This window comes from Falco cherrug, chromosome 13, assembly GCF_023634085.1.
Source record: "Falco cherrug isolate bFalChe1 chromosome 13, bFalChe1.pri, whole genome shotgun sequence".
Lineage (NCBI taxonomy): Eukaryota > Metazoa > Chordata > Aves > Falconiformes > Falconidae > Falco > Falco cherrug.
The window spans coordinates 18,321,965-18,343,339 of NC_073709.1; the positions used below are offsets into that span (position 1 = coordinate 18,321,965).

Genomic DNA, 21,375 nt, shown 5'->3' on the forward strand with positions numbered 1-21,375 from the left:
TAAAAGAGATTGAATGTATGCATCCCTAAACATATCTAATCTAATTTCATTTTTTTCCTAAGCTGTTTTAAGTTCCATTTATTTCCATGTTGGTTGAGTACACTGTTGAAAGCAAAGGCAAGAAGTTATGCCTTTTGCCTAGCTGACACATGGAACTTGAGGCTCATTCTCCCTAAAATGTCTATAAAAATGTCATCAGATTGGAACGAAAGACTTGCATCTTTATTCTGTTAAGAAGTATTTTGTGTTGGTTGTCAATAATCCTACTTTTTCCTCCTACTGTTTTTTAGTACATGAGTTACAACCTGCTAACATCAAAGTCATAGGAGCACTGGGAGATTCCCTGACTGTGAGTACTGCTGCATTCCCACGTTTAGAATGAGAAGAGCAATTGTTGATTTCTACCTAGATGTGATTGGGTCAGGCATCATCAGATAGAAAGCAAATTGCTTTGGCTTGGCAAAGCGAAACTCATCTACCTGTGCCCCTTTGCAAAGAAATAGCCTGAAGGGATATGAGTGACACTGGCAATTGTGTAATCCAGTAATGAATAATTCAGGCCAGAACAGAAATGGGATCACATTCTCTATTGCACACAGTTTATTCAAGTGATTCTGAAAAGGGAAATGTCTGCTGTATAGGAATAGCCTTCTCTGACATAAAAACAACAGCAAGCAATTTGCATTTTTCATGCAATGGGAGATCTTGATGAAAATTCCTATGGAAATAATTGATTGCGTAACGAAGTGCTGCTTTGAGCACTAACTGAGATAATTCTGATACTTCTGTATTTCAGAATTCTGCTTTCATATGTTGCTTCCTGGTTTAGGCACCTTCTAGTTAAAAACTCTGATGTATTTTGTGTACCAAGAAATGCAAACTGAAAAGAGTAGGCACAGAAAACAAAGGCCCCAGAAAAAAATAGCAGGGAATACTGCAGATCTGCACCAAAGTTTTCTGAGAAAAAGTTCCAGAATTACACAGCACTACAGAATTGTTCTGGCATGGGATGAAAGCAAACATTCATGTCAACAGTTCCCATGAATTTTAACTCTGAGCTAAACTGGTGCTCATTCTAGCAGCTTCAGCTCCTGTAGAGTTCAGAGGGAGTTGAAGGGACTGAAGCCCTTAAATGATCAGGCTTATCTACAGGCAGGTGTGCATGTCTTTACCTCATTAGCTCTGAAACTGATTTTGCTTGACCTGATGTAATCCTGGCTTCCCCTCAGTCACTAAGCTTTGAGCTTTTATTAGAAGACCTCAGTAATGACCCTGCAAGTCTCCTTCCTATCCATTGCCATAACTCTTAGAATTAATTGCTTGATTTCCTCCCTCACATCTAGTGCTAGATATGTGCGTTAGCACACATCTCTTTTCTTCTTTTTAAAATTCTTTTGGTACATGAAATACCTCGGTGAGCCCTAGTCATAAGAGCTAGACTCTGACGCTTGAGGTCCCTGTCTCAAGAGCTGGGCAAGGCAGTTTTTCATGCTGCCATTATCCATGCAGTTCCTACCAAGCGCCATTGCCACAGCAGGGTGTGATTGGGTTTTTTTGTAAGAGATTTATTGTGGGAGGGGCAGAAAAAATGACAGAGTGTTTCCCACACGTGTATACATACGCACCCCCTTCTCACACAAAGTGCAGTACAGCCAGTGAGCAGTGCACACCTTGTACTGCCTAACCATCCCTGGCACAGAGGGAACACAGCAGCAAAGATCTATCTTGGGCCACTAAGGCATTCATTTTCCTCCCGGTACTTCCCCCAAGACCCCTGAGTGCAGTCAGTGTTTATGGCTGAATTGATACCATGGATTTTTGAAGAATACAAAACTTAAATGAAACCACTAAGAAACTATAAAGCTGCAAAAGAACCTGTTTTCACAGTTGCTGTCCTGAATGCGAGTCAGGGTGCTGACCTTGCTAGAGGTCTTCCCAGTCCTGTGAGCTACTCAAATTCATCACAAACATCTTTGTTCTGATGGCTTCATTTATTTAGATATTAAAGTTCACGCTGCAGGAAGGCTGTTCTCAGCATAGATGCGGTTGGAGATTAATGAAACATTGAGCAGTTTAGTCATGTCACTGGCTAGAATGCATCTGTCTGACTTCTTAGCACCAATGCACAGTGAAAGCAGTAGATATGCCAACATGCTTATCTGTATTGACAAAAAAATCCTGCCTATGCCTCATCAGGTCTGTGTGTTAGACTAGCAGACTGGGTCCAGCAGAAGAAAAGTGGATTTTACACCAAAGATTTGTTTTCTTGGCAGATTAAAAAGCAGCTCCTCTGCTGATTTATTTACAGCTAAAACTGGCTGGGAATTTTTCATCAGTGTTTGGGTTTTTGTTTTCCTGGATTATTAAGTCTCTCAAAATCAGCTTTCTTTGGGAAATGCCAGGATGAAGCACTTTCCATCAGAAAACCCCAAACAAATACAAAGCTGTTGATGCTAATCTGGGTTTGTTCATGTTAATATGGGTCCCATTGGGTTGCTGAAACCATATTAGAGTAGTCCTGAAGCCGTATGTTGTTGACCTTACAGTCTGATGCTGTCTGGCTGGTCTATATCTCCTCTGACGTTGTGGTCTGCTATCCAAATGAACTGCTTTTGTGTATGAGGAGAAACTCATGAATCTGAAGCACAGGAGATGCAAGGCTGCCCAGAAGCCAGTGTGTGGTGGTGAATAAGGACATGGACCATTTATGCTAAAACTAGGATACTGAAAAAGCTTGGCTGGAAGCAGAGTAAAGTTACCAAGATGTTGCAGCACTTTCAAATCACGGTGTCTGTCTTACCTAAACTTGTAGCACTTTTTTTCTTCTCATATGTTATAAATTATTCTTTCCATCCTTTCCAGACTGCAGTCGGAGCCAAAGCAACTGACCTACAAACAGACTGGAGGGGACTTTCCTGGAGGTGAAAATGCTTAATTTTCTCTGCTCTACCTTTGTTCGCAGACACAGTTAGAAGTGTGGGTCACCTGGCTATGTAGTTAGATATTGAAGTATGTGAATGCAGGGGTAGGATGCTGAGAGTGAGTATTGTTTCATAAGGATTGGAGGAATCATGACTGGAAGGGGAATATATTATTGGTGGGGAGGGGGTGGTGTTTGTTTTTGTGGAGTTTTGGTTGCTTTGCTTTGTTTTTTTTCTCCCCCACCCCCCTTTTTTTTTTTCGTAACCAGACCTGATTGCTACAAGCATAGTCCTGTGTGTCTGACAGTACTGGATTATTAATATGAGTGAATTCTTTTAGCCTCTTGCTTGTCTCTCTGGAGTTTATTAAAAATATTGCTGTTGCTGTGATTCTCTAGTGCAGTGTCTAATGCTAAACAGTCTGAGTGAGTGCATATTGTCATGAACACGGTGAGAGCACTGCAAGCATATTCAGTAAAGATGTTCCAAACATCTTTGCTATTGCAAAGTGAACAAAGACTACACATGTCAGAGTGGGTGTGAATCTCAATAGCATGTCCATGCTGGAGTGGAAGGAAACTGCCTGATTCATATGGACAGAAGCATGGCTGATAAGTGTGTGCACATGTATACATTCTCTTCTTCAATCTTTCTTCCCCCCTTTTATGTATCTGCAGGCACAGATATCTTCAGGAGCTGCCAGAAGTGGTATAGGAATGTATTGGCTATGCACACAGACAAGTTTTGAATGGTAGAGACAGAGGCACTTTTCATAATCAGTGTTGCAGAATTGCAGATAGGTGGTTAATGAGCATTTAATGCAGTGTCTCTTCTATGCATAACTGCACACAAATGTAGCTTCAGTAAGGTCACATGGAGCAGCTTTGAGGAAATATGCCTTTCTATGGTAGGCATCTCAGCATGTCCACAAGAAAAATCAGATCTCCCAGTACGATCTATTCTCGGTCTGCAGCCATAGCTTCTATCTTAGCTGATGCCCTGCTTGATTTAATGTGAAATTTCCTTTCGGTACTTATCCTGAATTCTGTGGTTTATCTCCTTAGTCTTGTTTGAAGTTAGTCTTTTTTCTTTTTTTTTCCTCCCTTCTTGGGCTGCTACAGCAACATATGGTGACAGTAAAACAGATGGTTGCAGGATTAACCCTACTTGGTGATTTTATTCTTTCCCTTTGTAGTATTGGAGGTGATGGGACACTGGAGACCCAGACTACTTTACCCAGTGAGTATCCTGGAAAATCAGTGTGAGAAAAGCAAAAGGCAAGTATTAGTCTGAAAGTAGTCTAAGTGGATGCTAGGAAGCATCTGGAAATGGTCATGCTTTCCTTGCGAACAGTGGGGGATGCCCATCTATTGTGGCTATGAGCAGTTCACATGCATCACAGCTGAATCCCAGACTGACCTGACTAGCTGTAAAGTTGATTCAGCCCCTCCACATCACAAGATCTGCATGTGATTGTATCATCCTTTTGACTGAAATGATCAGGAGTAAATGTGCTGAAGGTGACAGAAGTTCCTGGCAGACCTGCTCTTCTTTTCATTTTGTGCTTTCCAGCGACTGATTGTGATGGCTGTGGGCAAATGAAGGGTTATGAAACAATTAGTGGTCCGTCTAGCTAGGGTTGTTGACAAGGCTATGGTTCCTTCTGATGATTTCAAGTTGCTACTTTGCACTGAAAAAAAATATCTAAAAATACTATAAATTTCTTGTCCTCGTGTTCTGTGTAATCGGTCCCTGTAGTTGCCATAGAAACTATGAAGTGGTCAGTGTGGCCGTAAATTGGAAGGGACTTGGTTCACAATGGTGCATCTATTTGTATGTGATCCACGCCGTGGAGCGGTTTGACAATACCTGACACTGTTGGTAACAAAATCTGATATGCTTTGTCTTGTGCCACGCACATTGCTGTGTTTAAAGAAAAATAGAAGGCACATTTCATTTATGTGTTATAAATGAGACCCTATAAAGAGGTTTCAGACAGCACTACAGACACTGTAACAGTAACGGTTTTCAGACATCATGCTTCCCTGCTGAGGGTTTTGTTAAAATCTAGAAATTTGAATAAAATTCACTTCTCTGCAATAAATATTATCTTGACGGGTAGCTGGAGGAGTGGGAGGTAGAGGGCCATATTCGGAGCATCTTGCTCCTGGTACGTGAAGGAAGGTAACCACAATTACTCTGACACTCAAATTCAAGACTGCTGAGTTGCCTGGGACCTGTGCATCTTCTGGGCTGCCAGGCCCTGACTCTTCAAGGCCATGGAGACAAACAGTTGCAGTGCTGAAGTAACTGTGACAGTAACTGGAGTCTCCAAAGCAGCTGTGTCTATAGCTTCTGTAAGGTCACAGTGAATGAGGGGAAAACCCAAGTCCATTTTCTCACCACTCAATTGGCTTGCGCTTCTGTGGGAGGAAATGCTGCTACTTGTGCTGTGGATGGTTAAACATTGTGGTTTTTCTTTTTAAGATATCTTGAAAAAATTCAATCCGAACCTCTTCGGCTTCTCCACTGGCAGCTCTAAGGAAACAGCTGGATTCAACATTGCGGAGAGAGGTGCTACAGCACGGTAAGCACAACTGCAACTGAGAAAGGGCAAAGCAGTGAGAACTGATGGACTGGCAGTTGGGTTGTCTTTGAAGTGCATGTGAAGGTTGAGTTGATACTGATGACCTGACTTGTATTGAGCATGTTTCTGTGATCTGATGTTCTTAATTTGGTTTTTAATTCCTTTTTTTAAAATTTAGCATTTGGGGGATTTATTTGTATCTTTTTCTAAAGTAGAGACAGAAATAAATTTCCTTTATTTGACTTCTGCTCAGAATTTCTGAGCCAATGTCTTAGTTATGCTTCTAATTCTAACAGTACCTTTTTCTGTCTGGTCTTCCATACATAGATCCCTGATTCACTGTCAGGCCATATCTGTAATGAGAAAAAAATTTAGGAGTATCTCTAATTTATTTCTTGATTTCTGGGAAATATGCCTCAAGCTAACAAGTAGAAGCCCACTGCTGCCCTACTGGCTTTAAAAATTATCCATGTTTGCAGTGCAAAGAAAAGGAACAGAACAAAAAGCTTGGAATTTATTGCTTTTTCCTCCTGAAGAAAAATTCTACTAGTCTGTTAAAAGCCAAAATGTGTAAGAGTTTGTATTGCATACACTGTACCTTCTCTGTGGATACTCGTGGAATTTGTTTCCAGGACTTTCTGTGACACTTAACAGTCATTAATTTTACTGCGAGAGTTTCAGGATAGCTAGCAAAGCCTGTGTAGCTACTAACTGCTTTATGGGTGCCCTGAGCAAAGACTTAGGGCCATCAATATGGTTCTGGGAGTCCAAATAATGTAAGCATGTTTGTGTAGGTGCTGGAGAGAGGCAGGGCTTATTAGCTCAAGCACAGTCTTATTCTATTATACCAGGAGCTCAAATTTTCAGCTGGTGTCTCAGCATGGTTTGTGCTTCAGCCTGTGGATGTTGCATCCTGCCCAGAGCTGGACCAGGACTCTCCAGCCTGGCAGTTATGCAGTGTAAGCAATAGCTTCCAGCCATAAGACAAATGTAGGAATTTAAGGTCAGATCAGGAAGGCTGGTGAGGTGCCCAGCTTCTGTGTAAGCACCAAAATTCTCCACTAGATTTTTGAAGGGAGTTATGCAACTAAATGTCTCTGTGCATCTGGGCATTAGTGGTTTTCTCCAAACAAAACGCACTTAGGCCAACTCTGAGATGGGAAAAATTCATCCCAGCTGCCTGCCACTTGGCAGCCTTCCTCTAGCGGAAGCCCATTTAGATTAGATTATTCACGTGTGCAACTGCTGCTGGTCTTGGTCCTTCTGTTTGTTCATCCTTTTGAGGCATCACTTTCCTTATATTGATTTCTTCTGATCCTGAGTCCCTGAAATGAAGAATGGGAGATCAAGAAGATGATGTGCTTTTAGAGCACGCATCTAAAATGCTTCTGTCCTCTCTCTATAGCAATATGTCAGCCCAAGCACGTGAATTGGTGGAGCTAATGAGAAGCAGCTCGGTAAGTAGAACCTGGGCCAGCCCTCAGTGCTCCCATGTTCTCTGGGAGATGACTCTAATTGATGGGATGTTTGAGTAGTGAAGAGTGCTTTACTGATGGAAGAAAAGTCAGTGTCCTTGTCTCTGATGTGCTTTCCAAGATGAAAATGCCAGGAATCAGCCTCTAGGAGATGATAACTTACCTATACAAATCCATGCAGGCAAGGTGCAAACACGTAAGGCAGAGACTAATGTAGGGTGTAGTGCAGCCAGGAGGTGTAAGGACGGTTGTGAGGAAGGAGAGAGATCTGAAGGCTCTGCGGAGATCACAGGACTGCTTAGTTGAGCAGCAGCATTCAAAGTGGAGGTCATAGAGACTGAGTGTAAAATCACTGGAGCAGGCACCTGGTGACCAACATGAATCACAATGTTCACTCTTGGCTCTGGGAAATGGCAATGTTGGAAAGGGGGACAACTGAAGTCTTCCCAGGAGATTAGGCCCTCTGAAACTCTGGTTCTGAAGAGACAAGTGATTAATCAGCGGTCAGAAACTTCAGGGTTGGGTGAATCTCTGTCATGCTACAAGATTTTAGGAAATTAGTAGGGGACCTAGCATTGTGGACCAGCCTGCTGTGCCAGCTCCGCTGACAGTTACAAAGGGTACCAAAAGGGTGACTCACTTTTCAGTGGCTGCTACTGCAGTTTGGGGTCACGGGAGGAAATCTGGGAGAAAACCAAGGCTGCCCTGATCCAAGTGTTGGCTGAATTTGAGTGGATGACTGTCTGGGTGCGAGTTGTTGGTTTGGGGAGAGCACCCTGTAAGGGAATGGGAGTGCCTGGCGCTCCTTGGCTCAGGCTGAATGGGAAAGGAGGGTAGGTACTGAATAAGCAGGATTTGTCAAAGCATGTGTCTCTCCATGCCAGCACTCTTGCTGGATGCTGCATGCTCACCTCACTGTCAGTTACTCTGCATTGCTGATTGCTTGGCAGAGTGAAGGGAGCTGGCATGGCTCTTCAATAAAATAGTACGTGGCTCTAGAGCTTTGTTTTATTCAGTGTTTTTTAAGCATCTCTAAAAAAGGGGAGGGGGGGAAGTCCCTGCCACACTTTGTCTCTTCATGAAAGGCTTTCCGAGCAAAGTGTTGGTTAAGGAGGAGAATTCAGACCCGTGGGTGATTCCCAGGCCCTCCCTCTATTTGTGGGATCCTTTCACAGATGTTTGTTATGTAAATGCACCGTACTAAAAATAGTTGCCTTTGATTCCTTTCTTTGTACTGAATGTTACAAAATGTTTTTTTGAGATCCAGCTCTCAGCAGCTCCTATTGTTAGCTTGTGGTGACGTGGATGCTGCAGCTGCCCTTATATGAGTTCAGTGGAGTCACCAGCCTCCTGGACTCTTCTATTTTAATCCAGCTGTCTGTTCCCTGGGGCACCCCTTGCCCCTCCTGGCTGTGGGGTAATACTTGCCCAGCTGGCAGGGATCCCCAGCAGCTCCAGTTCCACAGCTCTATGAGTCATTCCAGCATCCACTCCCACACTGTTTCATCCCCACACTGCCTGCCGTGTTCAGCCATGGCTGGCAAATCTCTCCTGTCCATCTGTGTCCCGAAGCTAACATTCATTTAGGGATGCTTGCTGCCACACATTGCCATGCTTGGCTATCCTGACAGATCTTGTCTGCTGAAGGGAATTTTCTTGCAAAAGCCAAGGTGAATTGCAGCTAGACTAGCAAAAGGTTCGCGTTTTCCCGCTGGACAGATGCTTTTCTTTTGCCAGCTTAACTCAGCATGCCACCTTTCTCTGCTCTGCCGTGCTGTCTGCACTCCATTTAGCCCCATTTGTGAATGTTACCTCTGCCTGCCTAAGCAATGGACACTGCGATCTGTTTATTTTGTGCCACTAGAAAATTAACTTCAAGGAAGACTGGAAGCTGATCACTGTCCTTGTTGGAGGCAACGACTTATGCCAGTACTGCTTGGACAAGGTTTGTATCTCTTGAATAAGGCATGCTCGTCCAGGCACTTGGCAGGTGGCCAGCCCTGGAAATAAAACCTTTCTCTCAGTGATCCAAAGTTTCTCTATGTTTAAAAAGCGCTTAGAAGTCCTGTTCCTTTCATCTGTATTGTATCAGGAACAAGTGCACAGCTTTTAATATCGAGCGCTGCAGCTCTGGAGTTCATTTAAGAACCAGCAGCCTGCCCCGTATTGAGCAAAACACCAAGGATAAGCTAAAGAGCTCTTCCAGCTTAATGGGACAAAGTGGTCAAGAAAGCGTGGTGTCTCAGGCAGGTTGTTATGGGGACACAAATGAAGCTTTATTCAGGAAAGCATCTCCATGCAGTAATTACTAAGGATGCCCGATTCTTGCTTCAGGATGACACCAAAAGAAATAACATCAGTTTACAGTGCAAAAAAATGTCTTTTATCTAGCTGTCAGTGGTCATCCCCTCTGAAAAGGTTCCCATGGCACAGACTGGGGGTCTGGGCCCCAGCTGGTTGAAATGGCTGGGGACTGTTCTCCCAGTTTTGCTCTTTTTCCTGGAGCCCTTGCTGCTGCCCGCAGCCCCACTACACCTCTGTAATGTCAGTCACAAAGTCATTTTGCCTACGGGTTTTGTGGGGCCTGACTGCCTGACTGCTTACATGTCAATTAGCTCAGATTGGCTGTTTTAAAAAAAAAGGTATCTCTCTGTTCATAAGGCAAACTGGTCTGGTCGGGGTCCCTTAAAAGACAACGTGAAATCCAAACCTGTGATTTATGTGGTTACTCATCAGGCAAAGACTGACGAGAACTATTATATACCTCAGGATTTTCTACAGAGATTAAGGGAATATATTCGTGACATAGAAACACAAGCACTATATAGCCTGTGTACATGTGACAAAAAGGAGCATCGAGTGAGTGTATATTCTCACGGACTGCATTGGAACTAGAGAGTCTGGGGACTTCTTTTTTCAGGAGAAACAGTTACATTTCTTGGTCCCTGAAAGAAGACTGATGCTTTTTATTTTTCTCTCCCCCCCCCTCCCCCCCCCCCAAATTACACAGGAAACCTATTCAGTGCAAAAGTATGTAAAGCACCTTCAGGACACTCTGGATATTTTCTATGAGAAGGTAAGCTTTTAAGATACCTAGCAAGCTATGTTCCTGGCAAGCACACTGATGTTTTTCTCACCTCTGATAGATTGTCAGTGGTTATGTGTTTCATACAAGGTCATCTTCCAAATACTTGGAGTCAGGCTGCTCCTCAGCACTGCATTGCAACTGTGTTAGATAATGCCCTGAGAAAGTGGGCTGCAGTTTCAGGGAAACTGTACGTTTCACAGCAATTTTGCTGTGGTCCAAACATAGCACAACCCTACTGCCAATTTTCATGGCTAAATCAACTGTACAGAGTTTCATTTACCCTAGAGAACACAGAAATGCCCTGGGGAGTGAAGCAGTGTTTCAGCTAGTTTGTATTAGCTGCTGGGATTTTTTTGGCTGACATCCACTGTATGTGTCCTTCCCTCTCCCCTATACATCATCCTTGTACATGCTATTGGTTGCAGTCGGTGCAGTTTGCACTGACTCCCTGACCTCCAGGCGGCACTTCTTTCTCCCTTTGTAGTGGTATCATGTTCTGTGATTTGGTATGTCTGATTATTATAATCCCTGCAGCTCCCAAGAGTCTTTGTCAACGTGGTGGAGATACTAGAGATTTCTGGACTGCGTCAGATCGCAGCAGGCTATTCGGGGTGTGCTTTGACAGCGAAGTAAGTGAGCAAAATAAGTCTTTGCCTTTAAACTGCTACTTTTTTGGATCAATTTAAGTTGTTTCTACAGTAGGACATCCACAATGAGCTTTTCAAGCTACTTTCATTGCAGCCTAGTTCCCATCAACTTCCTATTACTTCTCCCAATACTTCAGCTAAAAGGCATGCGCCTATAGATAGCGGAGTTGTCACTTTTCTTCTCAGGTCTAAGGCATCATGTCACAGCCCAAGTCACCATATAATTAGCATACTACTGAACTTCAAAGCCTTTTTTGCCCAGCCACTCACTGGTCAGCAGCACAGGCTGACATCCCTGACGCCTCTCCTTGTATTCAGTGCTGAATACAACCTATGTACCTAAGAACCTATGGTGCAGGCTGGGCTGCATACAGTAGAGTGTACAACCAGAACTGCTATTCCCACCTAATGGAGGAGACCAAAATCCTACCTCAAAGAAAGCTGAGGGACTTGTTTTAGAAAGCAGCAGTGCCTTTACAGGAGTCAGCGTGAACATGAGAAGGCTCTTCAGTCTAGCAAAGAAAGGTATAACAAAGACCAGTGGTTGGAAGCTGATGCCTAATGAATTCAAATGAAGTTGGGCACAGATTTTTAATAATAGAAGTGATTAACTACTGGAACAAACTAGAAGGGAAAATAATGAATTGACTGTCTTGCTCAATGTCTTCATATTTATTCCAAGCACATTTTTAGAGGATGTATTTCAGTGAAGCACAAGTTATTACCTCTTGATACGTGGGTAACAGAATAAAACACAGTGGTCTAAAGGAGCCAGACTATAGGAATAATTTGTGTTTTCTACCTTTAAACCCACTGATTTCTGAAAATCTGCTGTAAGCCTGTATATATGTGGGTTTTTTTTTTTACTTCTGACATGTGTGATTTCCTGCTAGTATGTGGCATATTAAACACTTTTGTGCGTGACTTGAGTTGTGGATCCTGCAGCTCTTACCAGCTCTGACAGGTGTTCACTTTGAAAACTAAGTCCATAGAGATTTTTTTTTTTCCTGAAGTATCTGTCCATTTCTAAGTCAATGAGGTGGCTCTCCTTTTGCATGTGAGTTTTGAACACCTATCCTGAGCTTCTTGAAGCAGATACATGTTGCTGAAGAATTGCATAAGCTGTTCCAGAATGGCCTTTAATCCTAGTATTTCTTTCATTGAAGGGATGTTTGTCCATGTTTCTTAAACCCTGAAGAAAATTCTTCTGAGCTACAAGAAATGAAGAGAGTTAACAGAGATTTTCAGGTAATACCTTGATTCTGTAACTGGGCATCTTCATTTGTGTCTTTTTTATATTTCTTCCCTCACTGCCCTTCCTCTCATGCATATCCTCAGCAGGACAGAGAGGGATGACTGGAAACCGCTTGGCTACAGTCTAACTAAGGCCCTACCCAGCTACCCAGTTAGCAGCAGCGCAAGTCATTCCACACTGCCTTGTGGTTTGACCTTTGTTCTGAGCTGGGGGAATATAGAGACTGATTCTGTTTCTAGCTGCTGTTTCAATGGCTGAAAAGGAGTTATTGATGATGGCTGATGATATATTTGTTGACATGTCTTCGTTCGTTATGAATCCAATTAATAGCTCACATGAATTAACATGTCACTGCAAGGGTGACAAATCACCTTGCATCAGCTGTTTAGTGGCAACTCTTAGCAGAAAAAATGATCTAAACCAACCTGATACTCCTTTATTTTGCCATAGGCTGAGAGTGTGCACACAGAGAGCTTACCATGGGTCACTTTGCTATCTGAGAATAACTTTTCATAGCCTGGGGCATAAGATTCACTCAAAATTAACAAACACAATAAATAGCTATTGGAGCAGAAGGTTTTTACATCATTATTCCTAAAAAAACAGGAATCACTGTATCAGACCACATTATGTTCTCCTGTCCTCCATTCTGGCTCTGGCAGTGGATGTTGTCCAACAAATCTGACAAAGCTCAAAAAATCTGTCTTGAAAAATACTCATATAAACCGCCTAGAGGGGACATCTTCCTTAAGTAAGGAAGTGGGATTAGGAATGTTCTGAGATATGACCAGGAGCATTAGAGTTTCTACCCATAAACTGGCAAGTAACAGTGAGATGTCTTTGTTATCTGTACAAATGTCTGTGGCCATAGTTTTCAAAAGTGGTAGGTAATTCTTCAGTGCTTAAGTTTTATTTTACTTCAAGCGCACCTTTCTGAAAAATCAAGCACAACTCAGCCTTCAGGTTGGCATTCTGAACTCATTTGTCACTTCTAAAAATTGTGACCTTTTTCCTTTTTTTAATTCTCTGTAAATTTTAATCTCATTGCAATTGTGCAGCATGGATTTCTGTCAGTAAGGTATGAACTACTTTTTTAAATTAAGCAACTTTACATTGAAATTATCCTTGCTTCTGTGCATTTTCCTCATTAAAATCTCTTCACGAGCCAGATTATTTTCTTAGCAATTGTCTGGACTGCTTTATATTATTCAGCTGGATTTATACTAATAATTTATGGCTTCCTACATTGAAAGAAGTATAATATGCATGGTTTTGATAGGTGACAAATGCTAGATGAACTTGTAAGTAACTTTTCTGTTTCCAATCATTAAAATTCATACAGGCTGAAACCTTACAGCTGATCAACAGCGGTCGGTACGAAAAGCGTCAGGACTTCGCAGTTGTCATGCAGCCATTTTTCCGAAACACCCTGTTGCCTCTGGATAGAGTGGGTCCTGTTTTCCTTTTCCATTATGCAAGGACCAGTATCTTGATTTCTCTAAGTCAGTAAGATCCATGCCACAAGAACTGTTTTATTTTCTTTGCACAGCCTAGCATCACAGGGTGGAACCTGCAGTAAGAGTGACAGAAGACTCTGCTGCCTGGGAATCAAAATGGCTTTAGGAAACATTCATAGTGTGCACACATTAAACCTAAGCACCCTCTGGCTTCCTCTAAACTGTGTGGTGCTTCCCTTGTTGGGGGCTTGACTGGCATTCACCACAATTTTGTACTGATCTACATTATGGAATATGTTCAGGTTTCCTTCACACAGAGACCAGCAGCTCTTGCATGCCTGGCTCATCTCAGCCTGGAAATAGGAAGCAGCCTTTGAAGCCAAACACTGATTCTCCTCCTTTTGTCCAGCCTTAGCACTTCCGTATGCTGTGTAGTTAAGGATACAAATATTGAGGATGAATCCTGGTCAACACCACACAGTTTTGCATAATACTGATTGTTTTGTCATATCACCCCCATTTTGTTCTGGCAGCTTTCAAGTCCAAAGAACAGTCACCATACAGGTAGTGATGAGGCAAATTCTCCCTAAAACAGACATTTGCCACAGGTGGATAAGCCCGCAGAAATTCAGCACAAATTTTAACACCTGAGAGGTTTTAAGTCTGAGTTATGGAAATTTAACAAGCAAGAATAAGCAGATTTCTATCGGTTCTGTACAAGGTGGAGTGTGGGTCAATGGCAGTGTCCATGTAAGAGCTGTGACTGTTGGTTAATGGTAAGTTTAGGTTTGTTATGAAAATTGCTGTGTGAAACTGAGCAGCCTGCATTACATAGAAGGTCTCAAGATGCAGTAATCAGCCCACAGTTAGGAGCACATAAGTTTATTTTCAGTGTCAAAATATGAGCATGTTGCCTTTAGGAAGATACCAAAATCGTGGAGTATGCCAAGTACAGTACACTATTAGATATGTCAGATCTCAAAGCTTGAAATGTGCTGAGAAATACTTTTTTGCTTTTATTGCAGAACAGCAAGCCAGATCTGAGTTTCTTTGCTGCAGACTGCTTTCATTTCAGTGCAAGAGGCTATGCTGAGATGGCTGTGGCTCTCTGGAACAATATGGTAAGAGGCTACAACCTAGATCCATGCATCTGCAGTAGCAGTCCCTACAAAAGATCATCAGAAAGGTGTCTGAAACAAAAGAGTAAGCAAGAAATAAAATTGATATCTTAACAAGAGAGGGCTGCTCAACTCTGAGACCCTTCTCAGCCTGCATTGCTTAGGAACACAATCCAAAGCAATCATATTGTATAAAACGGTGTAAGTCTTTGCTCATTCAAAAAGAGAAATCCTGAGAGTCTTAATGTAATGAAAAATCTCCTTCTTATTTTCCTGAATAACTTATATTAACGGAAAAAATCAGCCTAGTTAAACATCCAGTCCTGTAGGTTTCCTGAAAATGTCTGCTGAATAAGCTTGCCGTTCTTCAGCGAATTCTATTAGATTTATTAGGAAAATATTCATCTGATTGATTTTTTGCTGCCATTAATAGTGTGGACATGTTGAACCACCCACTCTAGTATCTGAGGCAATTCTAGTAGTCACTGAAACTAATGGGGGGGCTGAAATCGCACCTATGATGCCTCTGTTTGCAGTCACATTCCTTCTGTCATTTTGGGGGAAATGGTAGCTTTTGAATAGTGCTGGAAGAGTGTGTAAGAGGCACATGCTGGACTTGATAACTTCAGGGTCACAGTTGCTTTCAGAACCATGGTGTTTCTCATGTTGGAAAACTGGCATTTTCATGCCACAGCAACATTTCTTCCTCTTGTCTTATAAACACCAGTACCCAAATACATTATGCTAGCAGAACTCCTGTATCCTGATTTGTACAAGAAACAAGAATAAATGGAGGGGAATTTCTTTTCTGCTTAAGTAAAATTTTGAGCAAGATAAGAAACTTACAGGATATTCCAGAATGAATTTGTAAACAAGGACTGGGAAATGCAAGCCGAAATCTGTGTAGTTGCCCACTATAGCATATGAGCTAGGATCAGGGTTACAGAAAGCAGTAGACATACAGTGTATGCACATGCTCTGAGTAATTGATTTGTGCATGCACAGCAGATCTGCCTGTTTTCTGTCAGGCTTCCCTGTCTGGGACTCCAGATGACAGCAGCCTGACAGGCTTCATTGTGCTCCATAGCTCAAACAGAGCTAATGGTGGCTCAGAAACCCCAGGCAAATGTAAAAAACTATTCAAATTAAGCACAGCTGCCGGTTTCAAGAAGGAGACAGTACCTGGACATATGGTAGCCTTAAACTGGGTTTCTATTGCCACGTGGTGTTTCTGTTGGCCATTACTCATTCCTGAATCACCATCAGTCCTTTTTCTATGCCACCAGTCTTATTCTGTCCAGGCTGTCACTCACTTCCTACGCATGTAAGGATATTGACACAAAGCTTTCTACTGGGGTGGCGGGGATCAGGTTCTTACTGATTTTTTGGCGCAGCCATTTACTTCCATAGAGATGTGTCATAGAATCATTTACATTGGAAAAGACCTTTAAGATCATCAAGTCCAACTGTTAACCCAGCACTGCCAAATCCCCCGCTAAACCATGTCCCTGAGCACCACATCCACACTTCTTCCAATGAAGAGTTTACTGTTTACTATTTAAATCTAGTTCTTGTAACACATCCCTCCTTTTCATTCGCAGCCCATGTACGGTGAGGCTGTGCAAGCTTGTTGTAAGGCCACATTGTTTCCCTGTTCCCTGAAAAGCTCAGCAGGCTGTAGGCTTATGGCCAAATGACATGGATTCTTGTCAGTACACATAAAGGGCCAGACTGTGCCTGGCCACTGCGTGGGTATGCAGAGATGGGGATTGCTTAAGGAGCCTCTCCCTCACCATAATGTTCTTTACCTTTTTTCTTCATGCAAAGCAAAGCATGCTCCCACTCTCTGAAGTCAGAAGACTCAGTAGTCTTAAGGGGTCTCCACTGGTCCTAAATCCACCTCATCAGTCCTTTGGCCTAGGAGCAGAGCACACAGACAGTGTGTTTGTCTTGTATTCTGCCTCCATGTTTGCTACACACTCTAGAGGAGCTGTGCGTTTCTTCCAGAAGTTGTCCTGCATGCTCATGGACTTGGGGATACTGTCATCTTTAAAGCTCAGAAGCTAATGCTCCTGAGGAACAAATTGCATAGAAACGAAGTAAGCATGGCTGGCTACAGAATTTTGCGCCTTATCATCCTTTGTCTGGGCTCTGTGCCAGACTCCTTACCAGATGCCCTGGCACGGGAAGTATTACAATTATCTACAGATAACCAGTCATACTGCAGACAGAACGCTACATGATATGAGCCACACATTTTACAAATAACCACGTCAGAATCTGAACTGTTCCCTTTAAGATGCAACTAAACTACCAAATTCAGGCTTCACAACATCAGCTGGCAGGCAGACAAGTGATTAGGACTCTTGTATGTGTCCAGCAGGACCTCATGACAATCATCAAAACTTGGCATTCTGCTTTGCTTCTCATGTCTCCACTTGTTAGCTTTCTTCCCTTCCCCAGTGATATTTTGCTGTGGCTTATCTCTCTCTTTTTATTTTTCAGTCTCTACTTCCTCCTCTTATTTTTTTTAAACTGAACTAGAGAGACAAAGTATTCCCAGTGTTTCCGTATGGGAATCTTATGAATAGAATTTTTCACCTCCATGTTTTGTTAGGCTTGTTGTGGTATTGTTTCTCTCCAGCATACAGTGAATGCTACGGTGACACTGTAATCACTTGAGGACAGCAAGCGCATGTATGGACAATAGCAGAAGCAACAGCACTCCTCTGTGCTGTATCCTCAGAAGTGCTGGATGACAGCTCTGCGGTTCTCTGTGGGCCAGTCCTGAAGTCCTTACTTCAGGCATGTCCATACACAGTTGTAAACACTTCAGTTAACATGACTGAGCAAGCCTCTACTCGTTAGCTTAACTATGGTAACTGGTGGTGTGTGCACTCCTAGCCAACCACAAACACTATGCCATTAGCCTGGGCATATTTTATGTTGAGTTTGAAATGGACTGAGGGTAAGCCTACAGTCAGCTATTGCAACTCAGCTGATGATATAACAGGCCCTACTTAACTCACTTCTTGCAATCTTGTGAACCTAGCCTCAGCTAAAACTCCCAGGGTATTTCTTGTCTGAGTGAAGATTGCAAAGGTTGGCAGCATCTCATCCTGTCTCTGTAACTCTACATGATTTCTGAAGTTAGTTCCATCACTGTGACACCTAAGCATCTTCCTTTCAGTAACGTGCTAAGTAACACGACTAACATCTGTCATGAGGGGTTTTTTCTTTGTAGTTTATACTGTCATTTGAGATGTGTACGTGGGAGAACTGCGCGTATAGTGAACCACTTTGTTTTAGCAGAATATTTAAAGTATGTGGTATTCAGAGTTACTTATTCCTCCACTCAACGCAAAAGGAGAAAGGCTTCTCCTGTTCCCTGCTTCCCGAGGGAGTTTTTCTGCAGGCAGTACATCGGATTCTCAGTGTCTTCAGTTCATGAGTGTTAAAATGTTTGGAAACTTTCCTGTGATGTTTCTACCACATTTCTTCATTGCTGCAAGCACCAAAATATTGGATAAGAAGTTGTAACCACCCAAGTCAGAAGAGTCTGAGGAGGAAAAAAAACATCATTATGTTTACTGTCGCTTTTCTCTTCTTCAGCTGGAGCCAGTTGGTGAAAAGCAGACTTACAACAACTTTACCCATGACAGATCAAAACTCAAGTGTCCAAACTCAGTAAGTAAAGGCCGAGAAGTCCGTACTCTCCATTAATGACTTTTATTTTTCTCCTTTCTTCTTATTGGTAAAGTTCTTCAAAGCCTTCACAAAGATACTCTTTTAAATAGGTAAAATATACTCCTGTTTTGTTATACAAAGGAAAATCTACTTAAGATTTAAGGAAAAAAAATAAAAATTATCCTTACTGCAATGGAAAGCTTATCATTTAAACCAGTTTTAACGTATTGCTGTCTGTTACCATTTGGTTGTCTGCAGCAAACAAATTTGGAAATGATGCCATCACTCCTGATTCTGAAATGGCTCCTTTTTTTTGTTCTAGAAACTTTCAGGCAATAGGGTAGGAAAAAGTTTGGGCTAAGACAGAAGGCAGAAACACCTGATAGTCTAGAGATTGAAAGTTCCTGTCTGGGAAGGGATGATGGCATATTGTCTGAACGCTGCCTCTTGAGTGGTCTGTGGTCAGTAAAACCTTTGCTCTCCCTTTGTAGGCTAAACCTTTTCTCTCCACGTTGAGAAACAGTGGATTCAGAAATTCACATCTTGACTTGGAGAAAACCGAACCTTCAGTCCCCTACTGGGCTGTCATCATGGCTGCAGTAGCAGGAGTCCTGGCAGGTTCTTTACTCATCTGGGTTGTGTCACGAAGAAGAGCCAAGAGATGCCAACATGGGACCAGCACAGAAAAGAACATTAAAGTAACAACTCTGTAAAGCAAGTGAAGCAAATATCTTTCTCTGCTGAGGCTTCTCTCTGGTGTGACACAGAGCAGCAGAATTAAAAAAACTGTTGTATATGAATGAAGCTTTTGGTTAGCCAAGGATTTTTGGGCCCAATAATCTTGATCAGAAATGTTCTGTGGAGTTAGCTTCTGCAGATCAGTCAAGAGGAGGATGAAGTCCAAGGTGTTAAAGCTTTACCATTCTGGGATGCAATTCTCCATTTCATGAGTATTACTCAGGATGTCAATTGCTTGCACAAAATGAGAAAACTTGTTCATGTATCTTGGCACCTTAATTGTGCATCTTGCCCTTTTTTCTTAACTGTATATAAAATGTTAGATACAAGTCCATGATAGTGACCTGGTATTTCCCAATAGCAAGGTAAGTGAGATAAAAAAGAAAAACTGCAATTTCACATGTTAAATTCCAGCAAGACCATCATGTTGAAGGTGCTAAGGTGGTTCTACACAAGCAAGTACTATGCCATGGAAACATCTTTAAGCCAGCTTCTGAGCAACCTGGACCATCCATGTGGAATCCCTGGTGCAGTGCTGGGCAGCACAGCTGGAATAACTGCACCCTCTCTACTGCCTCGGCCTCCAGGCTCCGTCCATCCGTCTGGGACTGGACTGGGAGCTGGGCCATGCACATCACTTCTCGTCCAGGGCTAAAGAGCTGCCTGTCCCCACTGCTGTATGGTAGCTGGTTCCAGAAAGACGCTGCCTGTGAAGAAGGAATTTCTTCACCAGCATGCAGTAGGGGGTCTAAACAGAAATGAAGTAACTGATCAGCAGATTAGACTAGCTTAACCCTTCTGAGAGGACCATGGTGTGTTCAGGTCTCCCAGGCTTCAGTCTCCATGGCTGTTCTTCAGGAAGAATTTGCAATGATTTTGTGTTTGGGTTTTGTTTTGTTTTGTTTTTTTTAATTCTGATCAGGAGTTCAGAGGAGATCCTTCCTGGAAATTAGACATTCCTCGTTTTATACTTGCAGGCCAATTCATGCAGTCTACTAGTACAGAAGATACTTCACAGGTTCCACATGATCTTGTTTGTCAATACCTTTCTTGTTTCCTATGTCATTACATTACACATTTTTATTTTATTGAAGCCAAAATGTGGTTTGCACTGGTGTAGGTTTTTTCTGAGGTGTACTACATTTGCACTCCAGAAACACAAATGAGCAGAAAATTAAAATGTTTCAGAGAAGAAAGTGTTCTGTAGTTCCTAAAGCTAATCATTATGCACATAGAAGATACTCTGACTCCTCCTTTTTCCATTTCGATCCTGTCATTGTCCTTGCTAAGATAAAAAGAGATGGGTAAAATACAAGTTGCATAATCAGGTTTCAGGGGCTGTAGCTCCACCCACCTCTCATTTGATCTGCTCTCAGAGGTTGGGCTACTATTGGTAGGGCTTTAATTTGCCTAAATCTTACCCACAGACTTGTGTCTGGGAGGTCTATGTGCAGCCCCAAGTGGGGATATCATTTGGAAAGCACAACAGAAGCACTTGCATCTTGTTTCAGTGCAGCACAGGCTGGTGTTCCTGTCCCTGCCTTCACTGTGGGTTGCTAACTACCTGATATCCCAGCTACTGATATTTATCTAGCTCAGTAAATGGAAGCAAACACAGCCTCAAGCCTGCAATGCAGTAGACTAGATTTACTGTATTCCAGTCCATTCTACATCACCTTCACCTCAAACACACTGAAAAATATAAGCTTCACAAGTGAGAAACCTGAGCAAGTATCTCAGTAGATGAAGGCTACGCTGTCCTCTCATCCCTAAATGTCATTCTTGTGAGTCCTCTTTCCTCTTGGGAGCTTGGATAGCCACTGCTGGTACAGCTCTTGGCTTGGGAAGGAATGAAAAATAAAGTTCTCTCCAGAACCTTTCATCAGTACTAGGTATTTCAAAGGAAACCTGAAACAGTAGTTCGGTGCTGATTTACCTTTCTACGTCATGTGTGCACGCAGGCAGTGGGGTGGGGTCCTGCAACATGAGTCTGAGCTGCAAAGTTCTGCAGCTTCTCACATGGGGTTTGTCCTGCCTAGAGATGGGTATAAGTGTACCCTGGCTTTCGTGCTGGTGCCCCCTGCTAGAATAACTGGACATGCCCTTTCCTCATTTAGAAAGCTGAGTTTTGTTCTGGGCTTTTGAAAGCCAAAACATAAGAGGTGCAGCCAGTTGGGAAGTGAGGGGAAAGATGGCTCTTAGCTCTTCCACCATCCTGCAGGATTCTAAAGTGGAAATAAACCTTGTGCAGGAGCCCAGGTAAGTCTGCTTTGGACTGCAGATCCTCAGTTCCCTGCGGCATTGAGCTCTGTAAGGAATGCTGCCTTTACTGATGCTTTTGGGAACTGAGAAACCATCCAGCTTAAATTATATTGACTCTGTGCTGCTTCTGCAACAGAAGA

General features: G+C 42.6%; 1 protein-coding gene across 1 annotated transcript in view; it reads left to right on the forward strand.

The window, feature by feature from the left end:
- The window catches only part of PLB1 (phospholipase B1), an 89,614-nt gene extending 69,440 nt beyond the window's left edge, over nt 1-20,174 (forward strand). Inside the window, exons 46-58 of the mRNA XM_027801205.2 lie at nt 291-349; nt 2,863-2,921; nt 4,117-4,160; nt 5,409-5,508; nt 6,914-6,965; nt 8,848-8,928; nt 9,994-10,059; nt 10,606-10,700; nt 11,885-11,966; nt 13,316-13,420; nt 14,456-14,551; nt 18,161-18,235; nt 18,727-20,174. Coding sequence (XP_027657006.2) covers nt 291-349; nt 2,863-2,921; nt 4,117-4,160; nt 5,409-5,508; nt 6,914-6,965; nt 8,848-8,928; nt 9,994-10,059; nt 10,606-10,700; nt 11,885-11,966; nt 13,316-13,420; nt 14,456-14,551; nt 18,161-18,235; nt 18,727-18,948 — 1,136 coding nt within the window. The 3' untranslated portion in view covers nt 18,949-20,174. The remainder of the gene's footprint in view (nt 1-290; nt 350-2,862; nt 2,922-4,116; nt 4,161-5,408; nt 5,509-6,913; nt 6,966-8,847; nt 8,929-9,993; nt 10,060-10,605; nt 10,701-11,884; nt 11,967-13,315; nt 13,421-14,455; nt 14,552-18,160; nt 18,236-18,726) is intronic.
- Nucleotides 20,175-21,375: the final 1,201 nt, after the last annotated feature.